The sequence below is a fragment of the Carcharodon carcharias genome, chromosome 15 (assembly GCF_017639515.1).
Source record: "Carcharodon carcharias isolate sCarCar2 chromosome 15, sCarCar2.pri, whole genome shotgun sequence".
Lineage (NCBI taxonomy): Eukaryota > Metazoa > Chordata > Chondrichthyes > Lamniformes > Lamnidae > Carcharodon > Carcharodon carcharias.
In genome coordinates, this window is record NC_054481.1 from 110,157,449 (window position 1) to 110,178,787 (window position 21,339).

At 43.3% G+C, this 21,339-nt stretch overlaps 1 protein-coding gene across 3 annotated transcripts in view; it reads left to right on the forward strand.

Annotated features, from left to right (window-relative positions):
• Nucleotides 1–5,455: 5,455 nt before the first annotated feature.
• The window catches only part of LOC121288228 (matrix remodeling-associated protein 8-like), a 54,457-nt gene continuing 38,573 nt past the window's right edge, over nucleotides 5,456–21,339 (forward strand). For all 3 annotated transcript variants that reach the window (XM_041206695.1, XM_041206696.1, XM_041206697.1), the window contains exons 1-3: nucleotides 5,456–5,846; nucleotides 15,872–15,898; nucleotides 20,041–20,346. In XM_041206695.1, coding sequence (XP_041062629.1) covers nucleotides 5,798–5,846; nucleotides 15,872–15,898; nucleotides 20,041–20,346 — 382 coding nt within the window. In that variant the 5' untranslated portion in view covers nucleotides 5,456–5,797. The remainder of the gene's footprint in view (nucleotides 5,847–15,871; nucleotides 15,899–20,040; nucleotides 20,347–21,339) is intronic.

Below are 21,339 nucleotides of genomic sequence, written 5' to 3' on the forward strand. Positions count from 1 at the left end.
CACAATTACTGATTGGGGTTTTCTGCTCCCCATTAGCACTGCATGTTTTTCTGAAGCTCTAAGAAGATCTGATGAACCGCATGGAACTCCAAAAATTTATGTAAGTGGTGACCCTATGTAAAATATACACCTCATGGTTCAGCCTTAACTGGAATATTGTGTCCAATTCTCAGCACTTCATTTTAGGTACGATATGAAGACTTCAGAGAAAGTATAGAAAAGATTTACAAGAATTGTTCCAGGAATGTGAGGTTTCAGTTTCATGGATAGATTGGAGAAGCTGGGGTTTCTCTCCTTACAGAAGAGGAGGTTGAGAGGAGATTTGATAGAGATCAACAGCATGAGGGTCTGGACATTAGATAGGGAGAAACTCTTCCCATTGACAAAGAGATCAGAAACTTTGACGGCACTGATAAAAGGTGAATGGCAAAAGAATCAATAGTGCCATGAGGAAAAGCATTTTTATGCTGTAAATTTTAGGACCTGAAATGCACTATCTGAGAGTCTGGTGGGAGAAGATTCAATCCTGGCTGCAAGGGGGAGTTGGAAAGAGACAAAAAAACTTTCAGGGCTACAGGAAAAGAGCTGGGGAGTGGGACTAGCTGAGTTACTCATTCAGAGAGCCGGAATGCACATGACAGGCCTAATGGCCTTCTGTGCTGTAACCATTCTATGATTGATTCTATGAATTAATTCAGCCCTACAGCTGAACAGAACAAAACCTAGTAGTTGTGGTACTGGTGGAGCAATCTGAGATTGTGGGGGGAATTTTCCCAGGTTCCTTGGGGTGGATTTAGAAGTGGGGCACTGGGAAAATTAGAAAAACTGCTGTCAAACACGTGTTCCCACCTTCTTCCATCTTTTCTATGTGCAAACTGTTGGAGAAATCAGGAACTCACGCAGCTGGGGTGGGAAGGTAATTTTACTCATTAAGGAGGCAATTAAGAGACATTTTCCCAGTGAAATCCCTCTTTCCTGACAGGTGAGCAGTTTTATGCAGCGTTAGAAGGCAAGAGCACAGTGGGCAGGACTGCTATGGTGAAATTGACAAGCTGATCAATTGCACTAAAGAGCAGCAGAAATAGACAAGCTGAGGGGTTGCCTTGCAAAGCATTCCTTAATTCAGAGAGTGCTGTCACTGCCTGACAGGTGAGTGCCAACTGCCTGGAAGGCACTTAACCTGAACAGCACCTTCAGTTGTACTTCCCTGCTGACAGCCTTCATAGCAACATTAGAGTAGTTTATGTAGGTACACGCCCCACCCCCACCCCATGCTGAGGATTTAGAGCATGGGACTTTCCACAGCAACAGGCTGCAGTGGGAGCAACACCACAGCTGCTTTCTCCATAGCCACATGCCCCTCCACACGGCAGAGAAAATGAGATGCAAATGAAAGGAAGAGACGCCACTCTCCTCACCCCAAACAGAGGATCTGTAGGCAATGGGCTGGCTATCCTGACATGCGCAAGCCCCTGTGCCTCATGAGGCTCAGGGTCTCACAGTAGGCCATCGCTGACATTTTAATCTTCATGGTGCAAGATGGTCTTCCCAGTGGGCCAGGTGAGCACGCGTTGCCAGTGCCTGATAATGTGGCTGTCACTGGAGGCCCAACCCATGCCTCCCACAACCCTGCATTCTCTAACATTAAAACAGGAAGTGCTGGAAATACTCAGCAGGCCTGGTAGAATGAGAAGAGAGATAAACAGGGTTAATATTTCAGGTCAATGACCTTTCTTTAGAACGGAAGGAAGAAAGAAATGTAATAGATTTTGTGCAAGTGAAAGGAGGGGGGAAATGAAGAACATAAGGGAAGATCAAAAGGATAGGGTAGAGGGCAAGAAAGATTAAATGACCAAAGAATTAATGGTACAAAGTGCAAAGACAGTGGTTATGGTTGCAGTAGAGAAACAAAAGATTTATCCAGAGTGAGTGTGAATGGCAGCTGTGTTCAAAAGTAAAAGCATGAAAAACGATTAAGGTTGTTACATGCAAAAAAGTGAACAAAATGGAGGGGGGGGCGGTGGGCAGAGTTTATGGTCTGAAATTGTTGAACTCAGAAAGTGTAAAGTGCCTAATCGAAAGATAAATTACTGTTCCTCGCGGTTCCTTGAGCTTCAGTAACACTGCAGCAGGCCGAGGACAGAAATGTCAGCATGAGAGCAAGATGGAGAATCAAAATGGCAGGCAACAGGAAGCTCAGTGTCATGCATGTGGACTGAGCAGAGTTGTTTGCAAAGTGGTCACCCAATCTGTGTTTGGTCTCTCCAAAGTAGAGAAGGCCGCATTGTGAGCAGCAAGTACAGTATACTAAGCTGAAAAAGTACATGTAAACCGCTGCTTCACCTGAAAGGAGTGTTTTGGGCATTGGATGTTGAGGAGCAAGAAAGTAAAAGAGCAAGTGTTATGTCTGCTTATGCATGGAAAGGGGATGAGGTGATGGTGTGTTTGAGGAGAGGACCAGGGTTTCGCAGAGGGAGCAGTCCCTTTGGAATGCTGACAGGGGAGGAGGAGGTGTGTTTGGTAGCATCACAACTGAAATGGTGAAGTATGATCTGTTGAATGTGGGGTGGTGGTGTGAAGGCAAGCAGTTCTGGGAGGGAGGAGAAGGCATGAGAGCAGAAGTACAGGAAATGAGACTGACACAATTGATGGTCCTATCAGCAACGGTGAGGTGCAATCCTTGGTTGAGGACAAAGGAAGACATATCATAAGTGCTGTTGTGGAAGGTTGCACTATTAGAACAGACATGATGGAGATTGAGAAATTAGAAGAATGGAATGGAGTCCTTCCAGGAAGCAGGTTGTGAGGAAGTCTAGTCAAGGTAGCTATGGGAATCAGTGGGCTTATTATAAATATTAATTGATAGCCTATCCCCAGAAGTGGAGACAGAGAAGTCGAGATAGGGAAGAGTTAGAGATGGATCATGTGAAGGCGAGAGAAGGGCGGAAATTGGAAGCAAAGTTGATAAAGTTTTCCAGTTCCAGACGAGAGCAGGAAACGGCACCAGTATGGTCATCAATGTAATGGAAAAAGAATTGAGGAAGGGGACCTGAGTAGGACTGAAATAAGAAATGTTCCACACACCCTACAAAATGGCAGGTAAAGCTAGGATCCATGTAGGTACTCATAGCAACATCTTTTATTTGAAGACCACATCTCTGACTGTTGCCAAGGTCTGCATCTCCTCTCATTCTAGGAGAGAAAGCAGGGAGGTGGGATTGTTAGGAATGGCTTATGTTCAGTGGGAGTGAAGGACAACATTTGACTATGGTGACAGAGATGTTGTAGCAAGAGTGCTCAGATGGGGATTAGAGGTGCCTGCATAGAGAGGAATGAGTGGAACTGTAAGGTATGTTGACCTGAAGCTTGCTGTGCAAGTCAGAAGTGTGTGGCTTGGCACCTGGCAGCATTATGACCACTCTCCTGTCCTTTATGAGGTCCTGACTCCTCCAGGTTAGGAGGTCCACACTGCTGCTTACTTGCTCAGCCACTTGCATCCATCACTGCTTGGTTGAACAAGTTGCCCTCTTCCTCTTGTCATTAAAGCTCACCTAACTGCAGCCCCTCAGCTCCCTCAGCTATACCTCCAGCTAATAGTGAGAGGCGTGGGGGCCAGCCTTTTGAGAACTCCTCACTATTCCTGTAGGTGCTGTGGCCTGAAAAGTCCAAGTCATAGTGAGCTTCTCTGACACGTAGTGTGGTCCCTTTAACTAGCAATCCTTCCTCTGACTAAATGGCTACATCATCCCACCTGCCCTCCCTTTTGGTGAAGGATCCCGGAGGCAGACTCTTACTTGGTTTGCTCTGGTAAAGAGCAACCAGGAGGCCCACTACTGCAGCGATTGGGTTCATAAACCAGAAATGGTCCTGACCCCTGAACAAAGACTAAGGTGAGAAGATTCAGCTCTGTGAGTTCAAATCACACCTTGGTAAATTGTAAAACCAAGTTCAGTGTACAATACAAAAATGAGTATACAGACTGCTTGAATTGCCATTACAAACCCAACTGGATCACTAATGTTGTTCAAAAAATTGAACTTGCCACCTCTATCCTGGTCTGGCCTATGTTTGACTCCTGTTGTAGATTATAGTTGATTCTTAATGCTCTCAGGGCAACTATTAATGGGCAAAAACATTGGCTTATATCCCAAGAACAAATCAATTTAAAACTGAACGGCGTGCAAACACTCATTGCCTGGATTCACACAGGACTAATGGGTTCTTGGAAAAGACCACTGGAAAAGATCCATGGGGAGCAGTACCAGAACCCAGGAACAGTAGGCACCGAAAATGAGGGGTGGGGGGAGGAGAATGAAAGAAAAGAAACAGATACATGTGGCAATATTAATCTGTTTTACAAAAACCAAAACTGCCTTAAAAAAAACTAGATTAACTGGTCACTTATCTCTGGTCCCAGCCAAGTGTGCCCCAAGGCCAGACCAAGCTCCCTGAACAGGTCCATCATGAGCTGGTGGCCTATTCAAATAAGGGACAGGAATTTCATTCGGAAAAATTAAAATTAAGTATGGCTTGGCATAACCATAATCAGCCACTTGGGCTGCCTCCCACAAATAAGCATGTGCCAAAAGATAGCTCAAGCCCATATTTGGCAGACTTGGTATGTTGGGCAGAATTTTTAGGTCAGCAGGCTGGCATGATCAGCGGGCCCAGGATCGGCCAGCCAGCGTGAAATACGTGCTGAGAAGCTCAGCGCTGCTGGGGTGGGGGCAGGAAGAGGGAGGGTGCTGACATCAACGCAGGTGCGGGCCAGCACTGAGAGAAAGCTTCCTGAATGCTGAGAGCTGCCTCAGGGAGCTGCAGACCCGAAAATCTTCAAATAAAGTTTTGAAAAGCAGAAAAAAAACGTCCAAGCATCCTAATCAGACACCTGAAAATATACATGATAAGGCTGTTGATCACCAATTTTTATTTTTATTTTATTTCATCACAGAAACCTCGCTGCGCCCTTGGATGAGGTTTCATGAAAAAGGTAAAGGCTGATTTGCCCATCTGCCAACCATAAGGTTGGATGGGCAATGTAAAATGAAGACAATTGCACCATTAATGACCTTAATTGGCCTCTTAATTGTCGGTAGACGCACTTCCAACTTTTGTACGCACCCGCCAACAGAAATATCGTGTAAGCATGGGATGACATCATATCGCATGATTTCATGCACGATCAAGTTGGGCGTGCGCCTGCCAGATCAGTGTAAAATTCTGCCCATTATTTTTGATAGAACATTGCACTTCAAGTTACATCAGCACACAGAGGGTTAACAGATCTTGGCTGTGAGATTTCTATAAGGAAAGTTCAGATTAAAGGGGGAAAATAAAATCAAAATAAGTCTGAAAAATCCAAAGTGAAGAAGTTTTAGGGCCCAGAGCCAAATGGGGCTGGGACAACTCAAAGCTGCTCCAATTCTGAGCAAATTAATAACACACACAGAAAGAAGAAACACAGCTTAGGATCTGGAGCCGTGCAGAGCAGTGTGATTAGCGGGAGAGTCACATTACCCTCTGCCAAAGCTAGGAACAGCATAGGATTGGAATTAATTGCAGGCAAAAAGGGCTCATTTGCTTGTGAGGCTGGTCCCACCTCAACAAAAAATCTCCACTGACAGGACAGGTCAACACACCACCCCCACCATCTCGATTAAAGAAAATCTCCAAGCTTAAGCAGGTCCCTTTGGACCAAAAACGCTTGGAGTTTCTGCAACAAAGCACTGTGATGATGTCATGATTTGTTTTTGATTGAAACAACCGAGAAAAGTTTACTAAAGACAAAAGAAAAAGAATGGAACAGCTAGCAAAACTCCTGTTATGGCATCTCCTGCTTTTAAAAGGTAAGAAGTTTTGCCTACTGATTTTCTTTAAAAAGAGACAAGTTAAAGATTCAGAGATATAAATCACATAATTGTATCCTGATTTGAAATTTACGTTCTTCTGTGTCACTTGATAACTAGACAAAGAGGCAATCGCTAATTTAAAGTTTACTGGTTAGGGTGTTCTGAGTTGAACAGTATATATGGGCAGGATGTTAATGGAAGCTTGTTGACTTGTGATTATTCTTGGTGCTTTAGTCAGAGATTAGACAAACATACGCAGTGGCTTTCACGTTTGCCTTTGGAATAAAGCAGCAGAGTTTAAGCAAACATCCTTCCTGCCAGTGATAATGATGCTATGCAATTTCTCTTGCACATTTAGAGCTGCTCTGCTCAGTTATTTGCACGATGAAGGTTGGCCTTGTATCTAATCCATGCTGTATCTGCCCTGGGAGTGTTCAATGAGTAGTATAGAGGGAGTTTTACTTTGTATTTAACTTGTGTTGCACTGGTCCCTGGCAGTGTTTGATGTTCAGACTGCTTACCTGTTGTGGAAGGTGTTCTCCATATTAACATCCATCACTTTGATGACCACAAAATTCAGCCCTTGGGAATAAAAGAGAAACATCACAGTGAAATTCACTCTTAAAATGATCTGGCTAGTGTGACAGTTCATTTCACATTTCTTTATCCAAAGCCAGATCAGGTAACACGGAACAAAATATAAGCACATTGCATTAAATTTGAATAAAGACCTGAAGTCTTTCCTGCCATGCATAGTTGACCTCAGTCATGATTACAATTGACCTCTGTGCCCAGGTTAGAAAGGGGAACAAATCAAGGGCCCTTGCCCCTGATGACTACCCAGTCATTTCCACCGAAAGATGCCTGCAAATAACCAGAGGAGGAGAGGATTGGGCTTTGCTGTGATTCTCCCACAAATGTACTTCTAACACTCACTAACAAGACTTGCATGTGAAGGATGGTTATCTGCATTGACCCTGTTGAAATGATTGTAATATTCATTGATTGTATTGATGGACCTTGTGATCTATGTGTAAAAGTTGAATCTGATTGTACTTTTGTGATGGTGATTTTGAAATGGTTTGGAATGTTCTCCCAGATATTTTATGAATAAAGTATATTTTTCAAAAAAAAAGAACTTGCATGTGAAGGATGGTCAGATGAAGTAAATACTGAACAGTGGGCATTCTCTGTGGAACCTGTACACTATCACAAGTAAACACCTGCAAGAGAGATGGGAAGAAGACTGGACAGACTAAAGCCCCGATTTTAACTGGAGGCCCACAGCTGGAGGCACCAACTATACCAACATTGACAAATGGAGGCCCAGGAGATTTAATCCACATAGACCCCACAATCTCCATTCAAAACTGGCAAGAAGCTGCACGTGGCTGGGCTGCAGTGAGTGGTTGGTAGCTGAAGGAATGGGCCCTGATACTCGGTGAAATAGATGGGAGGGCCTTGTGGCCAGGGAAAGGGTGAATCCAGGACAAGGGAAGAGCACTTTTGTTTTTCCTGGCCTCACAAGGAAGCCAAAAAATGTATCAATACTTGTCTTTGTGAGCCTGTTCCAGCCCCTTCATGCTTCCCAACAAAGGGAGCTAATTACCATAGCAGTCAGGCCCAGGTGACCCCATATTTAAAGAAGAATCATGAGGGTTTTTCTCACATGTGCAGAATGCCTGCTAAACTTGGAACCTGCGGGGAAGAGCGGGTCCTGGGTAGGCAATTCCGCAAATGATTTTAGCTGCCCATCTGGTTTCTGCCAGGTTGGCAGGGTTAAAATTGCCACATAACAAATTAGGATGGGCTTGTGAAAACGATTGTTTATACTGTTTGTAACTATTACATCAGAGATGAGAGAAACAGACATACTGAAATCTCCTTGTCAGCAGTTGTAACTGTCTGAAAATTATTCTTTCCATCCCAGGATGCACTCTGCTAGTTCTGGCACTTTATGCTCTAAAACTCACAGAAATAGACAAAATTGAGTGAGTCCTTATCACATACCTTCTAGGCCTACCATTCTTCCTTGTGCCTGTAAACAAAAAAAATCAGAGCCTGATTCTGACAGTTCCAGGAACATGGAGACCTTTGCTATCATGATATTGTTATTAAAATAATTTATCTTGTGGAAAGAGGATTAGGCCAGATGGATTTTTGTAAATTTGCATTAGAATTAGAGATTGTAAAAGGGGAATGGGATTAGAATCAGAGAGAAAGAGAGTGACAATAGATCCAGAGGAAGAGTAGAGTGACATCAGAATCAGACAGTAAAAGGAGAATGGGGTTAGCAATGGGAGGCAGGGAGGGAAAATCCACCAGATTCCCTGCTCCTGGTCATTATCTAATGATTTCTGATGGAAACTGTGTGGATGAGAGGTGGGACAAGATCAAGCTAACTTGTGATGATCCCTCATGTAGAATAGCTTGTTGGCAGTGATGTAATATTTGTATTATGCTTCTGCATCACATTAACTGTTGTGTTGCACTGCATTTAGTACACTCTGTGAATAATCCTGTACATAACACACCCTATGCTGGGTGCTATCCTGTACGTATCACACCCCTGCCTGTGCATTATTCTGTTTACAGTGTTGTGATTTGTTGTGCATTATGCTGGTTGTTCTGTTTTAACATTGGAAAGATTTTTAAGTTCAATAATATTTCATGCCATTGAACGGTCTTTACTCCTATGTCTGTGCCTAATTTATGTCAATCTATTTATTTTGTTATTCTCACTGACCCTGCTGCATCACTTGCTCCAGTTTACTCCAATGCTCTTCACTAATGTGGTGCCCTGGTTAGTTACTTACTTCCTGGCAGGTGCTCCCCAGATGATATTTTAAATGTTTTTTTAACTGTTTTTCTCTTCTCTCGCTTTAAGAGCAAGGTCATGTGACCCTGAAGTTCCTGACTCTGCACAGCTCAGAATTCCTTTCTAATTCAAAACAGCTGTTACTAACCTCGACTGTAATTATCCTCCCCCTTTTACCAACCCGCTGTTTTATCTGCCAAGGGTCACAAGAATTTTTGTAGGAATGGAATAGGTAATTCAGCCCCAAGAATCTGTTCCGTCGTTTAAGTAGATCATGGCTGATCTGTGCCTCCATTTACCTGCCTTTGATCCATGGCAGAATGTTCATGGCAATCTTCGCAGAGGCAGCCGATTAAGAAGCTGCAGCCAGGATCCCAACCTATTTAAGGACTGCGGGTGGACCAGGGAACTGGCAGGCCCAATAGGAGTGCCCACAACGAAAGCCAGTCAGCAGTGCTGCTAATGTGGATAGGAGAACAGGAGGGGAGCTAAAGATAGAATATTCCTCTGAAGAACTGTAATTGTGGAAAAAAATGTGTGGCCACATCTGCTAGGCTGCGGAGCCCAGCCCCCTGGTCAGCCTCAGCTGTGGCCCTCTGGCAGCCATGGCTTAGCGGGTGGATGAAAAATTTAGAGGAGGCTTCGCTTGTTCCCCCGGCCTGCCACCAGGAGACTATCTGCAAGCAATAGCTGGACTTTGGCCTCAGCAGGGGCCCATCTGTTACTGTGGAGCTGCCAACATGACCCCAAATGGGGACTTAATGGAGCTTCATCAGCTATCTGCCGCTACCGGGCTAGGTAGTCAGTGGCGGTCAGAACCTGCCACCGGCAAAATGCTCAAAGGCAGGATCTTGTTGGGGAGCTGCCCCAACATGAGATTTTGTCATTTTCCTCCCAGTCCCACTTCCACACCCATCTCCATGGAACCAGGAAAAGAAGCCTTCAGTGTCATGGTGAGTATCAAGGCCAAACCTGACCCTGTTCTCACACAGCATCAATATATATAGGGCAGGATTTTCAGCTCGATGAGCAGACACGCACCTGAAACGCTGGAGCGTGAAATAGCGCGCGATGACGTCGGGTGGGTATCATCATGCACTCGCAAGATATTTCAATCAGCGGGCGCTTGCGAGAGTCGGCAGTGTGCCTGTTGACAATTAAGAAAGCTATTTAGCCCATTAATCAATTAATTAAATTGAATTTTTGCTGCCCATCCAACTTTATGGTTGGGGGGTGGACAAATAGGCTGGGCGGCCTTTGCATTTTTTACGAAACCTCATCCACAGGCGGGATGAGGTTTCCAACAATGACTAAAAAAAAAATTTAAAAATTTTAAACTCATTTTTCACATGTCCCTGCTCATGTGACAGAGTCACATGTAGGGACATGTTTTCCTTTTAAAATCTTTGTTTTTCATTTTAAAATTCTTCAGCTTTGTGTCTTCAGGGAGCTTTCAGTGAGCGCACTCCTGCATATGTACAAACTTCAGTGCTCACGCTCCTCCTGCCCCCACCCCGGCAACGCTGAGACTCCCAGCACGCGTTTCACGCTGGCTGGCCGTTAATTAGCCAGCCAGCATGAAATCATAGTTGGGCCCGATTGCGGGTACTGGACCGTTTCGCGGCCGCTCCCCGGCCCACCCGCTGCACCCACCCACTGAGGGGAAAATCCTCCCATAGCGTCCAGCGGATGTTGACCAATAGTAATTCAAGAGAAGGAATCTAAGCTGTGTTTTCCTGCCCTAGTTCAAGTAAAGTGAGATCAACTGTGGAAATCCAGTTGCTTTCTTGATGGAGTTCAGCAAACTCAACAAAGACCAGGAGATAAGCCTGGGTCTTCTAGTCCATTTGACTCAGTGCTACAGCAATTGCTTCCTTTGGTATTGGTCTGTCCGGAGAGTCTTTGGGCTACAATTCTTCTCAAAATGCAATTAAATTATCTACAGAATTCAGGAGAAAACTGCTGACCCGGGTCTGGGGTCCATAGTGTTGACAACACCAAAGAACTAGGAAGTGGTGATTAAGGCACCAGAAAGTTTGGATTTTTAAAAGCCTTTAGGAGGAGGAGAGGTAAGGGAGGTCTGGAAGATAATGTTTTGGAGTATGGGACAGTCTGATAAGCCTTTCAACAATGAAATGGGGAGACAGAAGACAGAGTATATTTGGCTGTTTTCAGTTAATTGGACGAAGAGAGGACAGTTCAGAGAAGGTTGAGTAGCAGGCAGAAAGAAGATTCCAGTCGTGTGAAAGGCCTCTGAACATGGTTTTAAATGATAAGCCAATTCAGGTGGGCTGAGGAACTCCCATTCTTAACTGACATGGGCAGGAATCTCTAAGATTGAAATTATATTTTGACTTAAAATATTAACTTTACCAATCATTTCATTGATTTAAATATTAGAGGCTGTTCAGGATTTATTCTAAAATGGGGTTGTAGAAACTGGTTAAATATTCAACAAACATGCCAGTATTTCCTACAGCGATCCATGGGAAGCACAGAAAAGACTTGCTTTTATATTGTGTCTTTCAAGAGCTAGGATGTTCAAAAGCGCTTTACAGGCAATTAAGTATTTTTTGAAGTGTAATGTAGTTAATTTGCACCCAGTAAGGCCCAGTAACAGCACTTTAATAAATGACCAAATGACCTGCTTTTAATAATGTTAGTTGAGGGATAAATATTGGCTGGGGCACTGGGAAGAACTCACCTGGTCTTCTTCAAATAGTGCCGGGGGGGTGGGTGTGGGGCAGCATTATCCCCCTGTCGAGGGGGCTGTGCGGGAGCGGGTGCGAATGGGCGGGTTCCCAATTGGCCAGGTCCCGCTCCCGCTCACCAAAGGGATAATTCTGCCCATGGTGTCTTTTGCATCTATTTGGAAGGGCAGATAGGGCCTCAGTGTCTCAGTGTACCATCTCACCTAATAGATAGCACTTCCAACAATACTACTGCACTGGGAGCGTCAGCCTGTGTTATGAAACGAAATCTCTGGAATGGTACTCAAATCCACAACATTCTGACTCAGTGGTGAGAATGCAACCAACTGATCCATAGCTGATGCATGTAAATGTTGAACAAAGGCAGAGAAAAGATAAGCCAATTCCGAATCATGATTCACTGCGTCCAGAAGATGAGTGTGGACCTATGTCTTCTGATGACCACAGCTTTTTGAACTGTTAAATTCGGCAGGACCTGAGGGAAACCAATTATTATAGATTTCCCAAATGCAAAACTGCTTCCCTCATGCCCCTGCTTCCTCCATGCATATATTGGGGTTAGAGACTCAGAGATCTGATGAGTTTCTGTAATGTTCTCCAAAGTCCAGTATCTTCCCGATACTGTTTGGGCTCATGCAGGAAGAACAGCACTTTGCTTAGGTACTAAAGGATCATGAGCTCCTGTAAATCTGAATCTCAATGAGAGTAGGCACCTTCAGGAGAAGAAGGAACCTGAGCGCCAGTGAGAATCAGCACCTTCAGGAAAGGAAGAGTAGACCAGAATCTGGGTGAGCTGCATCTTTAAGAGAACTGGGAACCTCTTCGAAGTACACAACTTTAGCTCTGAATCTCCACAAAGGGCAATTTTGTTTCGTTATCTCATTTTAAGCTGGCAAATTTGAAAAGTTTCTCATCAGAGCTGAATGCAGCCATTAAAGATATAGCTGTAATGCCTTAAAATGGTGATCACTTTGTGGAATGGATACAAAAGGAAGCTTGAAGAATATACTGTTTGAATGATTTCTGTGGTCATTTGATGGAGCTAGAGAGCTGTACAAAAAATGCATGAACACTCACTGATAGACACTCTCTGCAGTTGATACTTATGTTCCTTTTTAAGTGACGATAAAGAGAAAGTTGGAACTTGGAATAATATTCTGTGAAATCTGGCTAACTTAAATTGGGCACTGACCAAATATTATGAAGCCTGCAGCTCTGAATCTCTAGCCCAATATTTGCAGGGAGGAAGCAGGGGCGTGAGGGAAGCAGTTTTGCATTTGGGAAATCTATAATAATGGGTTTCCCGCGGGTCTTGCCGAATTTAACAGTTCAAAAAGCTATCTGGATACTGGGTAAGGAGGCCTTCAGCACCATGCTGCAGTGAGGAAACAAGGAGAGGAGGGAAGGATCAGAAAGTTCAGTAGACAGGAGGAGATTGGAAGTAGCTCTAGGGGGAGATCAAAGGCAGGTGCCTGGGTGATCGTAGACAAATGATGGTGGGTCATGTTATGGGGTGTCTGATTGTGTGACAGGGGCAAGTTAATTTTAGGGGCTAAGGGGAAGTGCTCCTGCTCCTCCTGGCCCACAAACAGTGCTGGAAAGGCACATAGCTGCTGGACCCAACACTCCTCTCCTCTCTTCAGCTGCTGGGTTTTTCAAGGACCAGGAAATATGGCCAGCAGGTGTAAAATTTAAAAGAGAGGTAAAATGTGAGGTAAAATGTAAAATGCATGCAATGTTATTAAAAAGTTTAAATGAATGACCCGCTTCCTAGGAGCAAGTCGGTTACCTACTTCCCCCCCACCTCCATTAAAACCAGAAGTGGGTAGGCTCGAGGTGGGTTGGATTCAGGTTTGAAATTTGTAACATCCCAGCCAACTTAAACCCATCTGTTTTTTGACAATTAAAATTCACCCCTTTGTTTTTCTGCTGTCAAAGTGTTTAGCGATTATGGGAACACTCTACCAATCCAAACAAATTGAACTCTGTTCTCCCTGCTGCTGCTTTTGCATTACTGGCTGTTTTAAACCTACCAAGGTGGATAATCCTTCCCTGCTGAAAACTGTTGCACCTTCAGACATATGAAGCAGATGTAGCCATGACAATGTAATGATCTTCACCATGGATTGTTCCGGTACCATCCTTTTAAATAAACTGAAGTTGAGATAGTTTCCTGCATTTTTTACCACGACTCCAATGTAGAACAGAAAAGAAAGACTTGCATTTATATAGCACCTTTCACAATCACAAGATGACCTAAAGCACTTTACAGCCATTGAGCTACTTTTGAAGCGCAGTAATGTAGGAAATACAGCAGCCAATTTGCACATAGCAAGCTCTCAAAAACAGCAATGTGATATTTACCAGATAATCTGTTTTTGGTGATGTTGATTGAAGGATTAATACTGACTAAGACTCCAAGAAGAATTCCACTGTTCTTCATCAAAACAGTGCTCTGAGATCTTTTGCACCTGCCTGAGAGAACAGGCAGGGTCTCAGTTTAATGTTTCATCCAAAACATGGTATCTCCAGAGGCTGAGAAAGACATTTTTGGGAATCAAGAGATATGGGGAGTGAGTGGGAAAATAAAGCTGAAGCAGAAGATCAGTCATGATCATATGAATGGTGGAGCAGGCTCAAGGGGTATAATCCTGCTCCTATTTCTTATGCTCTTATGATGATGCAGCACTCCCTCAGTACTGTTCTGGTCATGCCAACCTTGACTTTTGTACTGAAGTCCTGGACAGGGGCTTTAACCCACAACAGTGGAGAATTAACATCTAGAGAATACATATACAGAATAAGTTACATCGTGTGGATATCAAAACCAGTGAGCATCTCCTAACTCTGAATCATGGCCAATTGGGCAATGCCTCAATCTTGTATGCATTGATAATAGTTGTTCAAAGATAATGATGTTGGAATGTGACAGTAACTCAGTGATGCACATTGGTGATGAGTTGCAAAAAATGAATCACTTGTTCTAAAGGTGAGTCCTACCTGAGATTCATAATGCTACTTAACTTGCTAAATACAATGATATTGCCAAAGCACATGTAGCCTTGTGGATGGGAAGAGTGTGAAGATACTACAGTCAACTCCCGCCGTTTGTACCCCCCTCCATCATGATTTTGTTTATCCTTGTGAACCTGTTTGTGTATCCAATTGTAGTTTGTGCCCCAAAAACTTCAGTCATCCGCAATTAAAAATGTAACAATCCAGAGCTATCAATTTAAAAAGACAAATCAAAAAATAATAAGACACATGCAACTATTACAGGCACTTGAGAGACACAAACTTACCTCTTTTTGCAGATCTTGAAGCTGTTGACAAACTTACTGCTTCTCTGCTTCAAGCTCGTCCAGCCTGTCAAACAAGCAGAAGCCACAAGTTCACAGTGACATTTAAACAGCACACACCTGCATAATGGATGGCAAATCCCACATTTTGGAACCCTCCTAAAACACAGGTGTCACTGCACATTGAAACTCAAAGACTCGCTGATCCCCTGCCCTCCAAATGTTAAAATACACCTTGGTCTGTCCCCTATTCCTCTGGCAACTTCTCCCACCTTGTTCCACCCTTCACAACTCTCATTTAAAATTCTTGATCTGTACTGCCCACCCAAATATCACTCCAAATTTCTTACTTAAATATCTTATTTGCTTTCTTCTCTCTTCTGCACTGAGTGACTTCTCATCCTTGGTGATTTCAAGCTCCATCTCAAAACTTCTTGTTTTCTCATCTTTGATTTTTGATTCTACTGCCCTTCTTTCTTCCTTAAATCACTTCTACCCACAAATAACACCACTCGATCCCATGTTCTCACGCGGCCTCCCTACTCCTATCACAAATATCATGGATAAGGTAATCATTGATAATTTTCTTGCATTGCTTTCCACCCACATTCACCTCCCTTCTTCTCAAACCCACTTCTTTCATTGTCAAACCCTGGAATATCTTCCCCCCAAGCCACTTACCTCTACAATCTCAAACTCTCAGCTATCTAGTCTTTGATGGTTAATCCATTATGATGCTTGACAGCTATTGATTTCCTAAATCACACTTTTCCATTACCTTTGATGCTCCTGTCCCACTAGAACTATAACTCTTTCCCACCCTATTCATTCTCCCAGTATACACCTCATGTCGGCTTCCTTACACCCAGGGGCATAGACTTGATCATTTTTAGTGAACATCTGGTTTAACCATTCATCGCCTGATCTGGCAAAACCACTTAGACCATTATTGAGTTCTGATTTCCATTACCTAAAACTGCCCTTTATTCAAAGATCATCCAGGAAGGCAAAAATAACATCTGCCTTCTCTTGACCAATATCATGTCAGTTTAGCAGTAGGGTGAGATTAAAGTAAACTGTTACAATAGAAGAATCTAAACTCTATTTTAGCACTTGCATAAAATGAGCCCTGAGCTCCATAGTGGTGTTCAGAAGTTTAAAAAACTTATAATCTTTCTCATTCTTTCTTTACAGTGAAATTTGCCATTGCCTACACTAATGGTAAGAAATTTCTTATTACTTAATTCTTTTTACGTAATTATATAAGGAGTGAATAATTACTTTTTGCGTGATGAGAATGTAGAACATTGCTGAAATCTTGCATAGTAATGCATTGGAAAACAAGTTTTTACCCACTGAAATTACTAGCAATACACAGCAGTGTCACCAGCATCTGAAGAGGAAAAACAAATCAGCATATTGGATGTGGCCTTTGTCCAAATGTTGAAGTCAATATAGATGTTCTTGCCTCATGTACTTATGATAAGTTCTAATCTCTATATGACTGAATGCTCAACTCAGACACTTAGGGATAAAAGGGTAAATGGTGCAAAATAGGCAGTATTAGATCAATTACCTGAATACAAAATAGTGAAGTCATTTTTTAAAAGTTGGGGAGGAAATTCATCCTAGACAATAGCGCAAAATGGATGATAGGGAATTGGCAGCCCATTCTATATCCTGCTCAATTTTCATTTTGCATTGAGTTTAATGTGTAAATTTTTTTTCCAAAACTATACTTTATTCAAAATTTGTAAGACTTACAAAAATCTTTCAAATTGAATATTACAGAAAGTGTGATTAAAACTCAACTTTTCTCCATACAGAATGTTCCACTCTGAGGTGCCTCAATATAATTTCAATATTCTTGATATTCGCAATATACATAGCAAGTCAGGCATGAGTGGGTCCACAGAGTTTTCAACCCCTCGGTGCACAATAGCTGAAAGACTTTAGACAGTGAGCTTCCCTGGGAAAACTCAGCCGTGAATGGTGGTATACAATTAAACTGGAGGAGGAAGCTCCACAAGTATCCTCATCCTCAACAATGGGGGAGCCCAGCACATCAGTGCCAAAGATAAGGGTGAAGCATTTGCAACAATCTTCACCCAGAAGTGCTGAGTTGATGATCTATCCCAGCCTCCTCTGGAGGTCCCCAGCATCACAGATGCTAGTTTTCAGCCAATTCGATACACTTCACATGATATCAAGAAACAGCTGAAGGCATTGGATACTGCAAAGGCAATGGGTCCTGACAGTATTCCAGCAATTGTACTGAAGATAAAAACAAAAAGCTGTGGATGCTGGAAATGCAAAACAAAACCAGAATTACCTGGAAAAACTCAGCAGGTCTGGCAGCGTCGGCGGAGAAGAAAAGAGTTGACGTTTCGAGAATTGCGCTCCAGAGCTTGTTGTGGCCGTAACCTACCTGTTCCAGTACAGCTGCAACACTGGCACCTACCCAGCAATGTGGAAAATTGCTCAGGTATATCCTATACACAAAAAGCAGGACAAATCCAACCTAGCCAATTACTGCCCCATTAGTCTAGTCTCGATCATCAGTAAAGTGGTGGAAGGGGTCATCAACAGTGCCATCAAGCAGCACTTGCATAACAATAACCTGCTTACTGATGCTCAGTTTGGGTTCCGTCAGGGCTACTCAGCTCCGGACTTATTACAGCTTTGGTACAAACATGGACAAAAGAGCTGAACTCCAGAGGTGAGGTGAGAGTGACTGCCCTTGACATCAAGACAGCATTTGACCAAGTGTGGCATCAAGGAGCCCTAGCAAAACTGGAGTCAAAGGGAATCAGGGGGAAAACTCTCCACTGGTTGCAATCATACCTAGCACAAAAGAATATGATTGCTGTTGTTGGAGGTTAATCTTCTCAGTTCCAGGACATCACTGCAGGAGTTCCTCAGAGTAGTGTCCTAGGCCCAACCATCTTCAGCAGCTTCATCAATGACCTTCCTTTCATCACAAGGTCAGAAGTGGGGATGGTTGCTAATGATTGAACAATGTTCAGCACCATTCACGACTCCTCAGATACTGAAGCAGTCCTTGTCCAAATACAGTAAGACCTGAACAATATCCAGGCTTGGGCTGACAAGTGGAAAGTAACATTCACACCACAAGTGCCAGGCAATGATCATCTCCAACAAGAGAGGATCTAACCATTGCCCCTTGACATTCAATGGCTTTACCATCACTGATTCCCCCACTAACAACATTCTGGGGGTTACCATTGACCAGCAACTGAACTGGATTAGCCTTATAAATACTGCAGCTACAAGAGCAGCTCAGAGACCAGGAATCCTATTGCAAGTAACTCCCCTCCTGACAACCCAAAGTCTGTCCACCATCTACAAGGCACAAGTCAGGAGTGCGATGGAATACCCTCCACTTGCCTGGATGAATGCAGCTCCAACAACACTCAAGAAGCTTGACACCATCCAGGACAAAGCAGCCCACTTGAGTGGCACCCCATCCACAAACATTCACTCCCTCCACCACCAAACACAGTGGCAGCAGTGTGTACCATCTACAAGATGCACTGCAGGAATTCACTAAAGCTCCTTAGATAGCACCTTCCAAACCTATGACCACTATCATGTAGAAGGACAAGGGCAGCAGTCACACGGGAACACCACCATCTGGAAGTTCTCTTCTAGGCCACTCACCATCCTGATTTGGAAATTTATCGCCATTCCTTCAGTTGCTAGGTCAAAATCCTAGAACTCCTTACCTAACAGCACTGTGAGTGTACCTCCACCACAGAGATTGTAACGGTTCAAGAAGGCAGCTCACCACCACCTTCTCAAGGGCAATTAGGAATTGGCAATAAAGCTAGTCGAGCCAGCAATGCCCACATCTCATGAATGTATAAAAAAAACACCTTTTTTTCCAAAAATATACAAGCAAGTACGGATCCTTGGTACCCAAACACCAAGTGTCACTATGTGCTGAGATTCTACCTGTCCCCAGCATTGCAAAGGATGGGTCTAACCATGTTGCTGTGGAACACTCCAAGCAGTTGGACTGTGCCATACCACCTATCTCTGATGGAAAAGTTTATGCAGAAAACAACTTTGACCATAAGTCAATTAGATAGTGGTCCGCACGTACTATCCTTGAAGCCCTGCGGGAAAAGGAGATGGTAGTCGGAAGTTTCCCTGAGCAGCCTGTCAAAGTCATTTGGGAGAATGCCTCATCACCAAAAACTTTCAAACAAGCACCAAGACACAGCTGGTGATGAGAGAGGCCCTCCCCGTTGGATCCTTCCCACGTGCCTGGGATCTCACCGCCTCCACATGTTAGCCTCAAGCTGACTGTGGTGAGGAAGAGACCCGTTGTTCACCTTCTTCAATGCTCTCCCAGAATGAAAAAACAGTAAAACCTGAGAGCTAAGAATAATGGGCCAAACTGGTCTTGTAAGTTTGGACCAGTATTCTTATTTCCCAGTTTTTACTGTTTTTTCCTAAAATGGTGCTGCTATTGCTGCTTTGCTGTACCCTGCCAATTGTGACTTCACTGTGAATAGTATCTAGTAGAAATCTTTCCCCATCTAAATGACTATAGTCACTCCCTAGTTAGTGCTACGCTGAGGAAATTACAACATTTGAAGCTTGCTGCAGTAGAAAGTTACAATTCTGATTAAGTTTTCAATTGGCCAATGAAATGGCAATAATTTTAGTAGCTCAGAATCCAGAAGGTTTTGGTTACTGCACTTCAAACTGATGAACCAAGTTAAAACAAGCTGACTCCTCCAAAACCAACTGCCCTTGTATCTTTGGTCAACCTTACCTAGCAGCGTGTATGTATTGAAATGTGATTTAACTTCCCAATTAAATTGCCAAAATAAAATATCCACATGAAAATTCAAATAGTTAGAAACTAAAAGTCACTTGTATGTTGCTAGGATAAAGATTTTACACGGTAGTTAGAAACCCTCAATAAATACTGCTAGCCTCAGATCATAAGACATCCATGACTGTTCTCAGCCAAGGCAGCTGGATGGATGCTACATCACCTCACTGCCACTGGACTGTAAGGAAAATTCAGCCAAGTTTCCTGCACCAGATCACTAGCTAGATAGTGTTTGTGTATGAATACCAGAGGTAGTCAGGATCTAGCTTGCTTTTGATACTTTCTACAATGGGCCGAATGGCCTCCTTCTGTGCTTTAACGATTCTGTAGTCCTGTGCCCTGCTACCACTTAGTAGAGGTTGGAACCCACAACCCAGTAAGCCAGCGCCTTTGAGACAGGAAAGAGGGAACTGACAAGTGGAAGAGCATTACTGGAGTGGAGAAAATGGAGTTCAAATCAGGTGAGAAATTAAAATGATATTACTTCTTTTTCTAGTTCCTGCGAATGCAATGAACCCAGATAGTGTTGTGGTGGCATACCAAAACATATCTGCCCCCGCTGGGTCGGAGGTGGTGCTGCAGTGCTACAGTCAGCGAATAGTCTGGACCCAGGACCGTTTGAATGACCGTCAACGGGTGGCCCATTGGGACTGGTTCTCAATCAGCGGTGAATACAAGGTCGATCGTGTGCTCGATATGTTCTCAGCAGGGGATCAGCGGGTCTATAACAGCTACAACCAGGGGAGGGTAATGATGTCGACTTCTGCATTTTCCAGTGGAAACTTCTCTTTAGTGATAAAAGGTAAAAGCAAACTACTTTTCTGTTTTTATTTCAGGCATTTTTGCTGGCTGCAATTGGCACAGCCTGTATAATAAGGTGGATTACAGTTGAGGAGAGTGACATTGTCCGTAGAATACGGTGGTGTACAGTGGCAAAGCCCAAAGAATTAGTTGGGTAGAGTGAGACAGCCTATAAAATATGGTGGAGTCTAGTGGTGTTGTAAAGACGCACTGTTTATAGTGTACTGTGGGATACAGATGACACCGCCTATAGAACAAGGAAGGGTACACAGATAATGCATATAAAATATGGTGAGGTACAGTGGTGCCACCTATAGAATAAAGTGGAGTAAAAGGTACTGTCTATAGAATAAGGTGGCCTCTCAATGGGAAAAGAATGCTTAAGAAAATGAAGAATAGAAGTAGAAGATTCGTAACTAAAATTTCTACAATTTAACACAATAACATTTTTTCGTTTAAGGCCTGACACAGGATCTTGAAAATTGCAAATCAAGTTTGTTTAATCTACTGTAGATGAACACTGTGGCACATGTGCATCATTAAAGGGCAAGAGCAAGGGATGAGAAGATGGCAATAATTCCAAGCCAACATGGATTCATCAAAAGCAAAAGACTTCATCTAATGCATTTATTGGAATCTCTAAAGATGCCACCCAATGGGTAGATGAGAGTAAAGTAGTGGGTATGAAGAAGGCATTTGATAAAGTCCTTTTGAAGAGATTTGTGACTATAGGAAGGCTTCTTGAAAAAAGAAGAATGTAAATCAGTTGATAAATTATAGGAATTGATGAGCAGAGATCCACAGTAGTGGTTCTAATGGACAGTTGTGATGAGTGGAGTGCAGGGGGTCAGTCACTTGAGCTCTGCTTACATTTATCAGTAATTTTGGTGTAAGTATTAAAAGTAGAATATCACAGCTTACAAATGACACCAAGTATGTAAGAAAGCAGGATTGATTAAATTCCGAGTGATCTGAAAGGAAGACAAATCCTAAA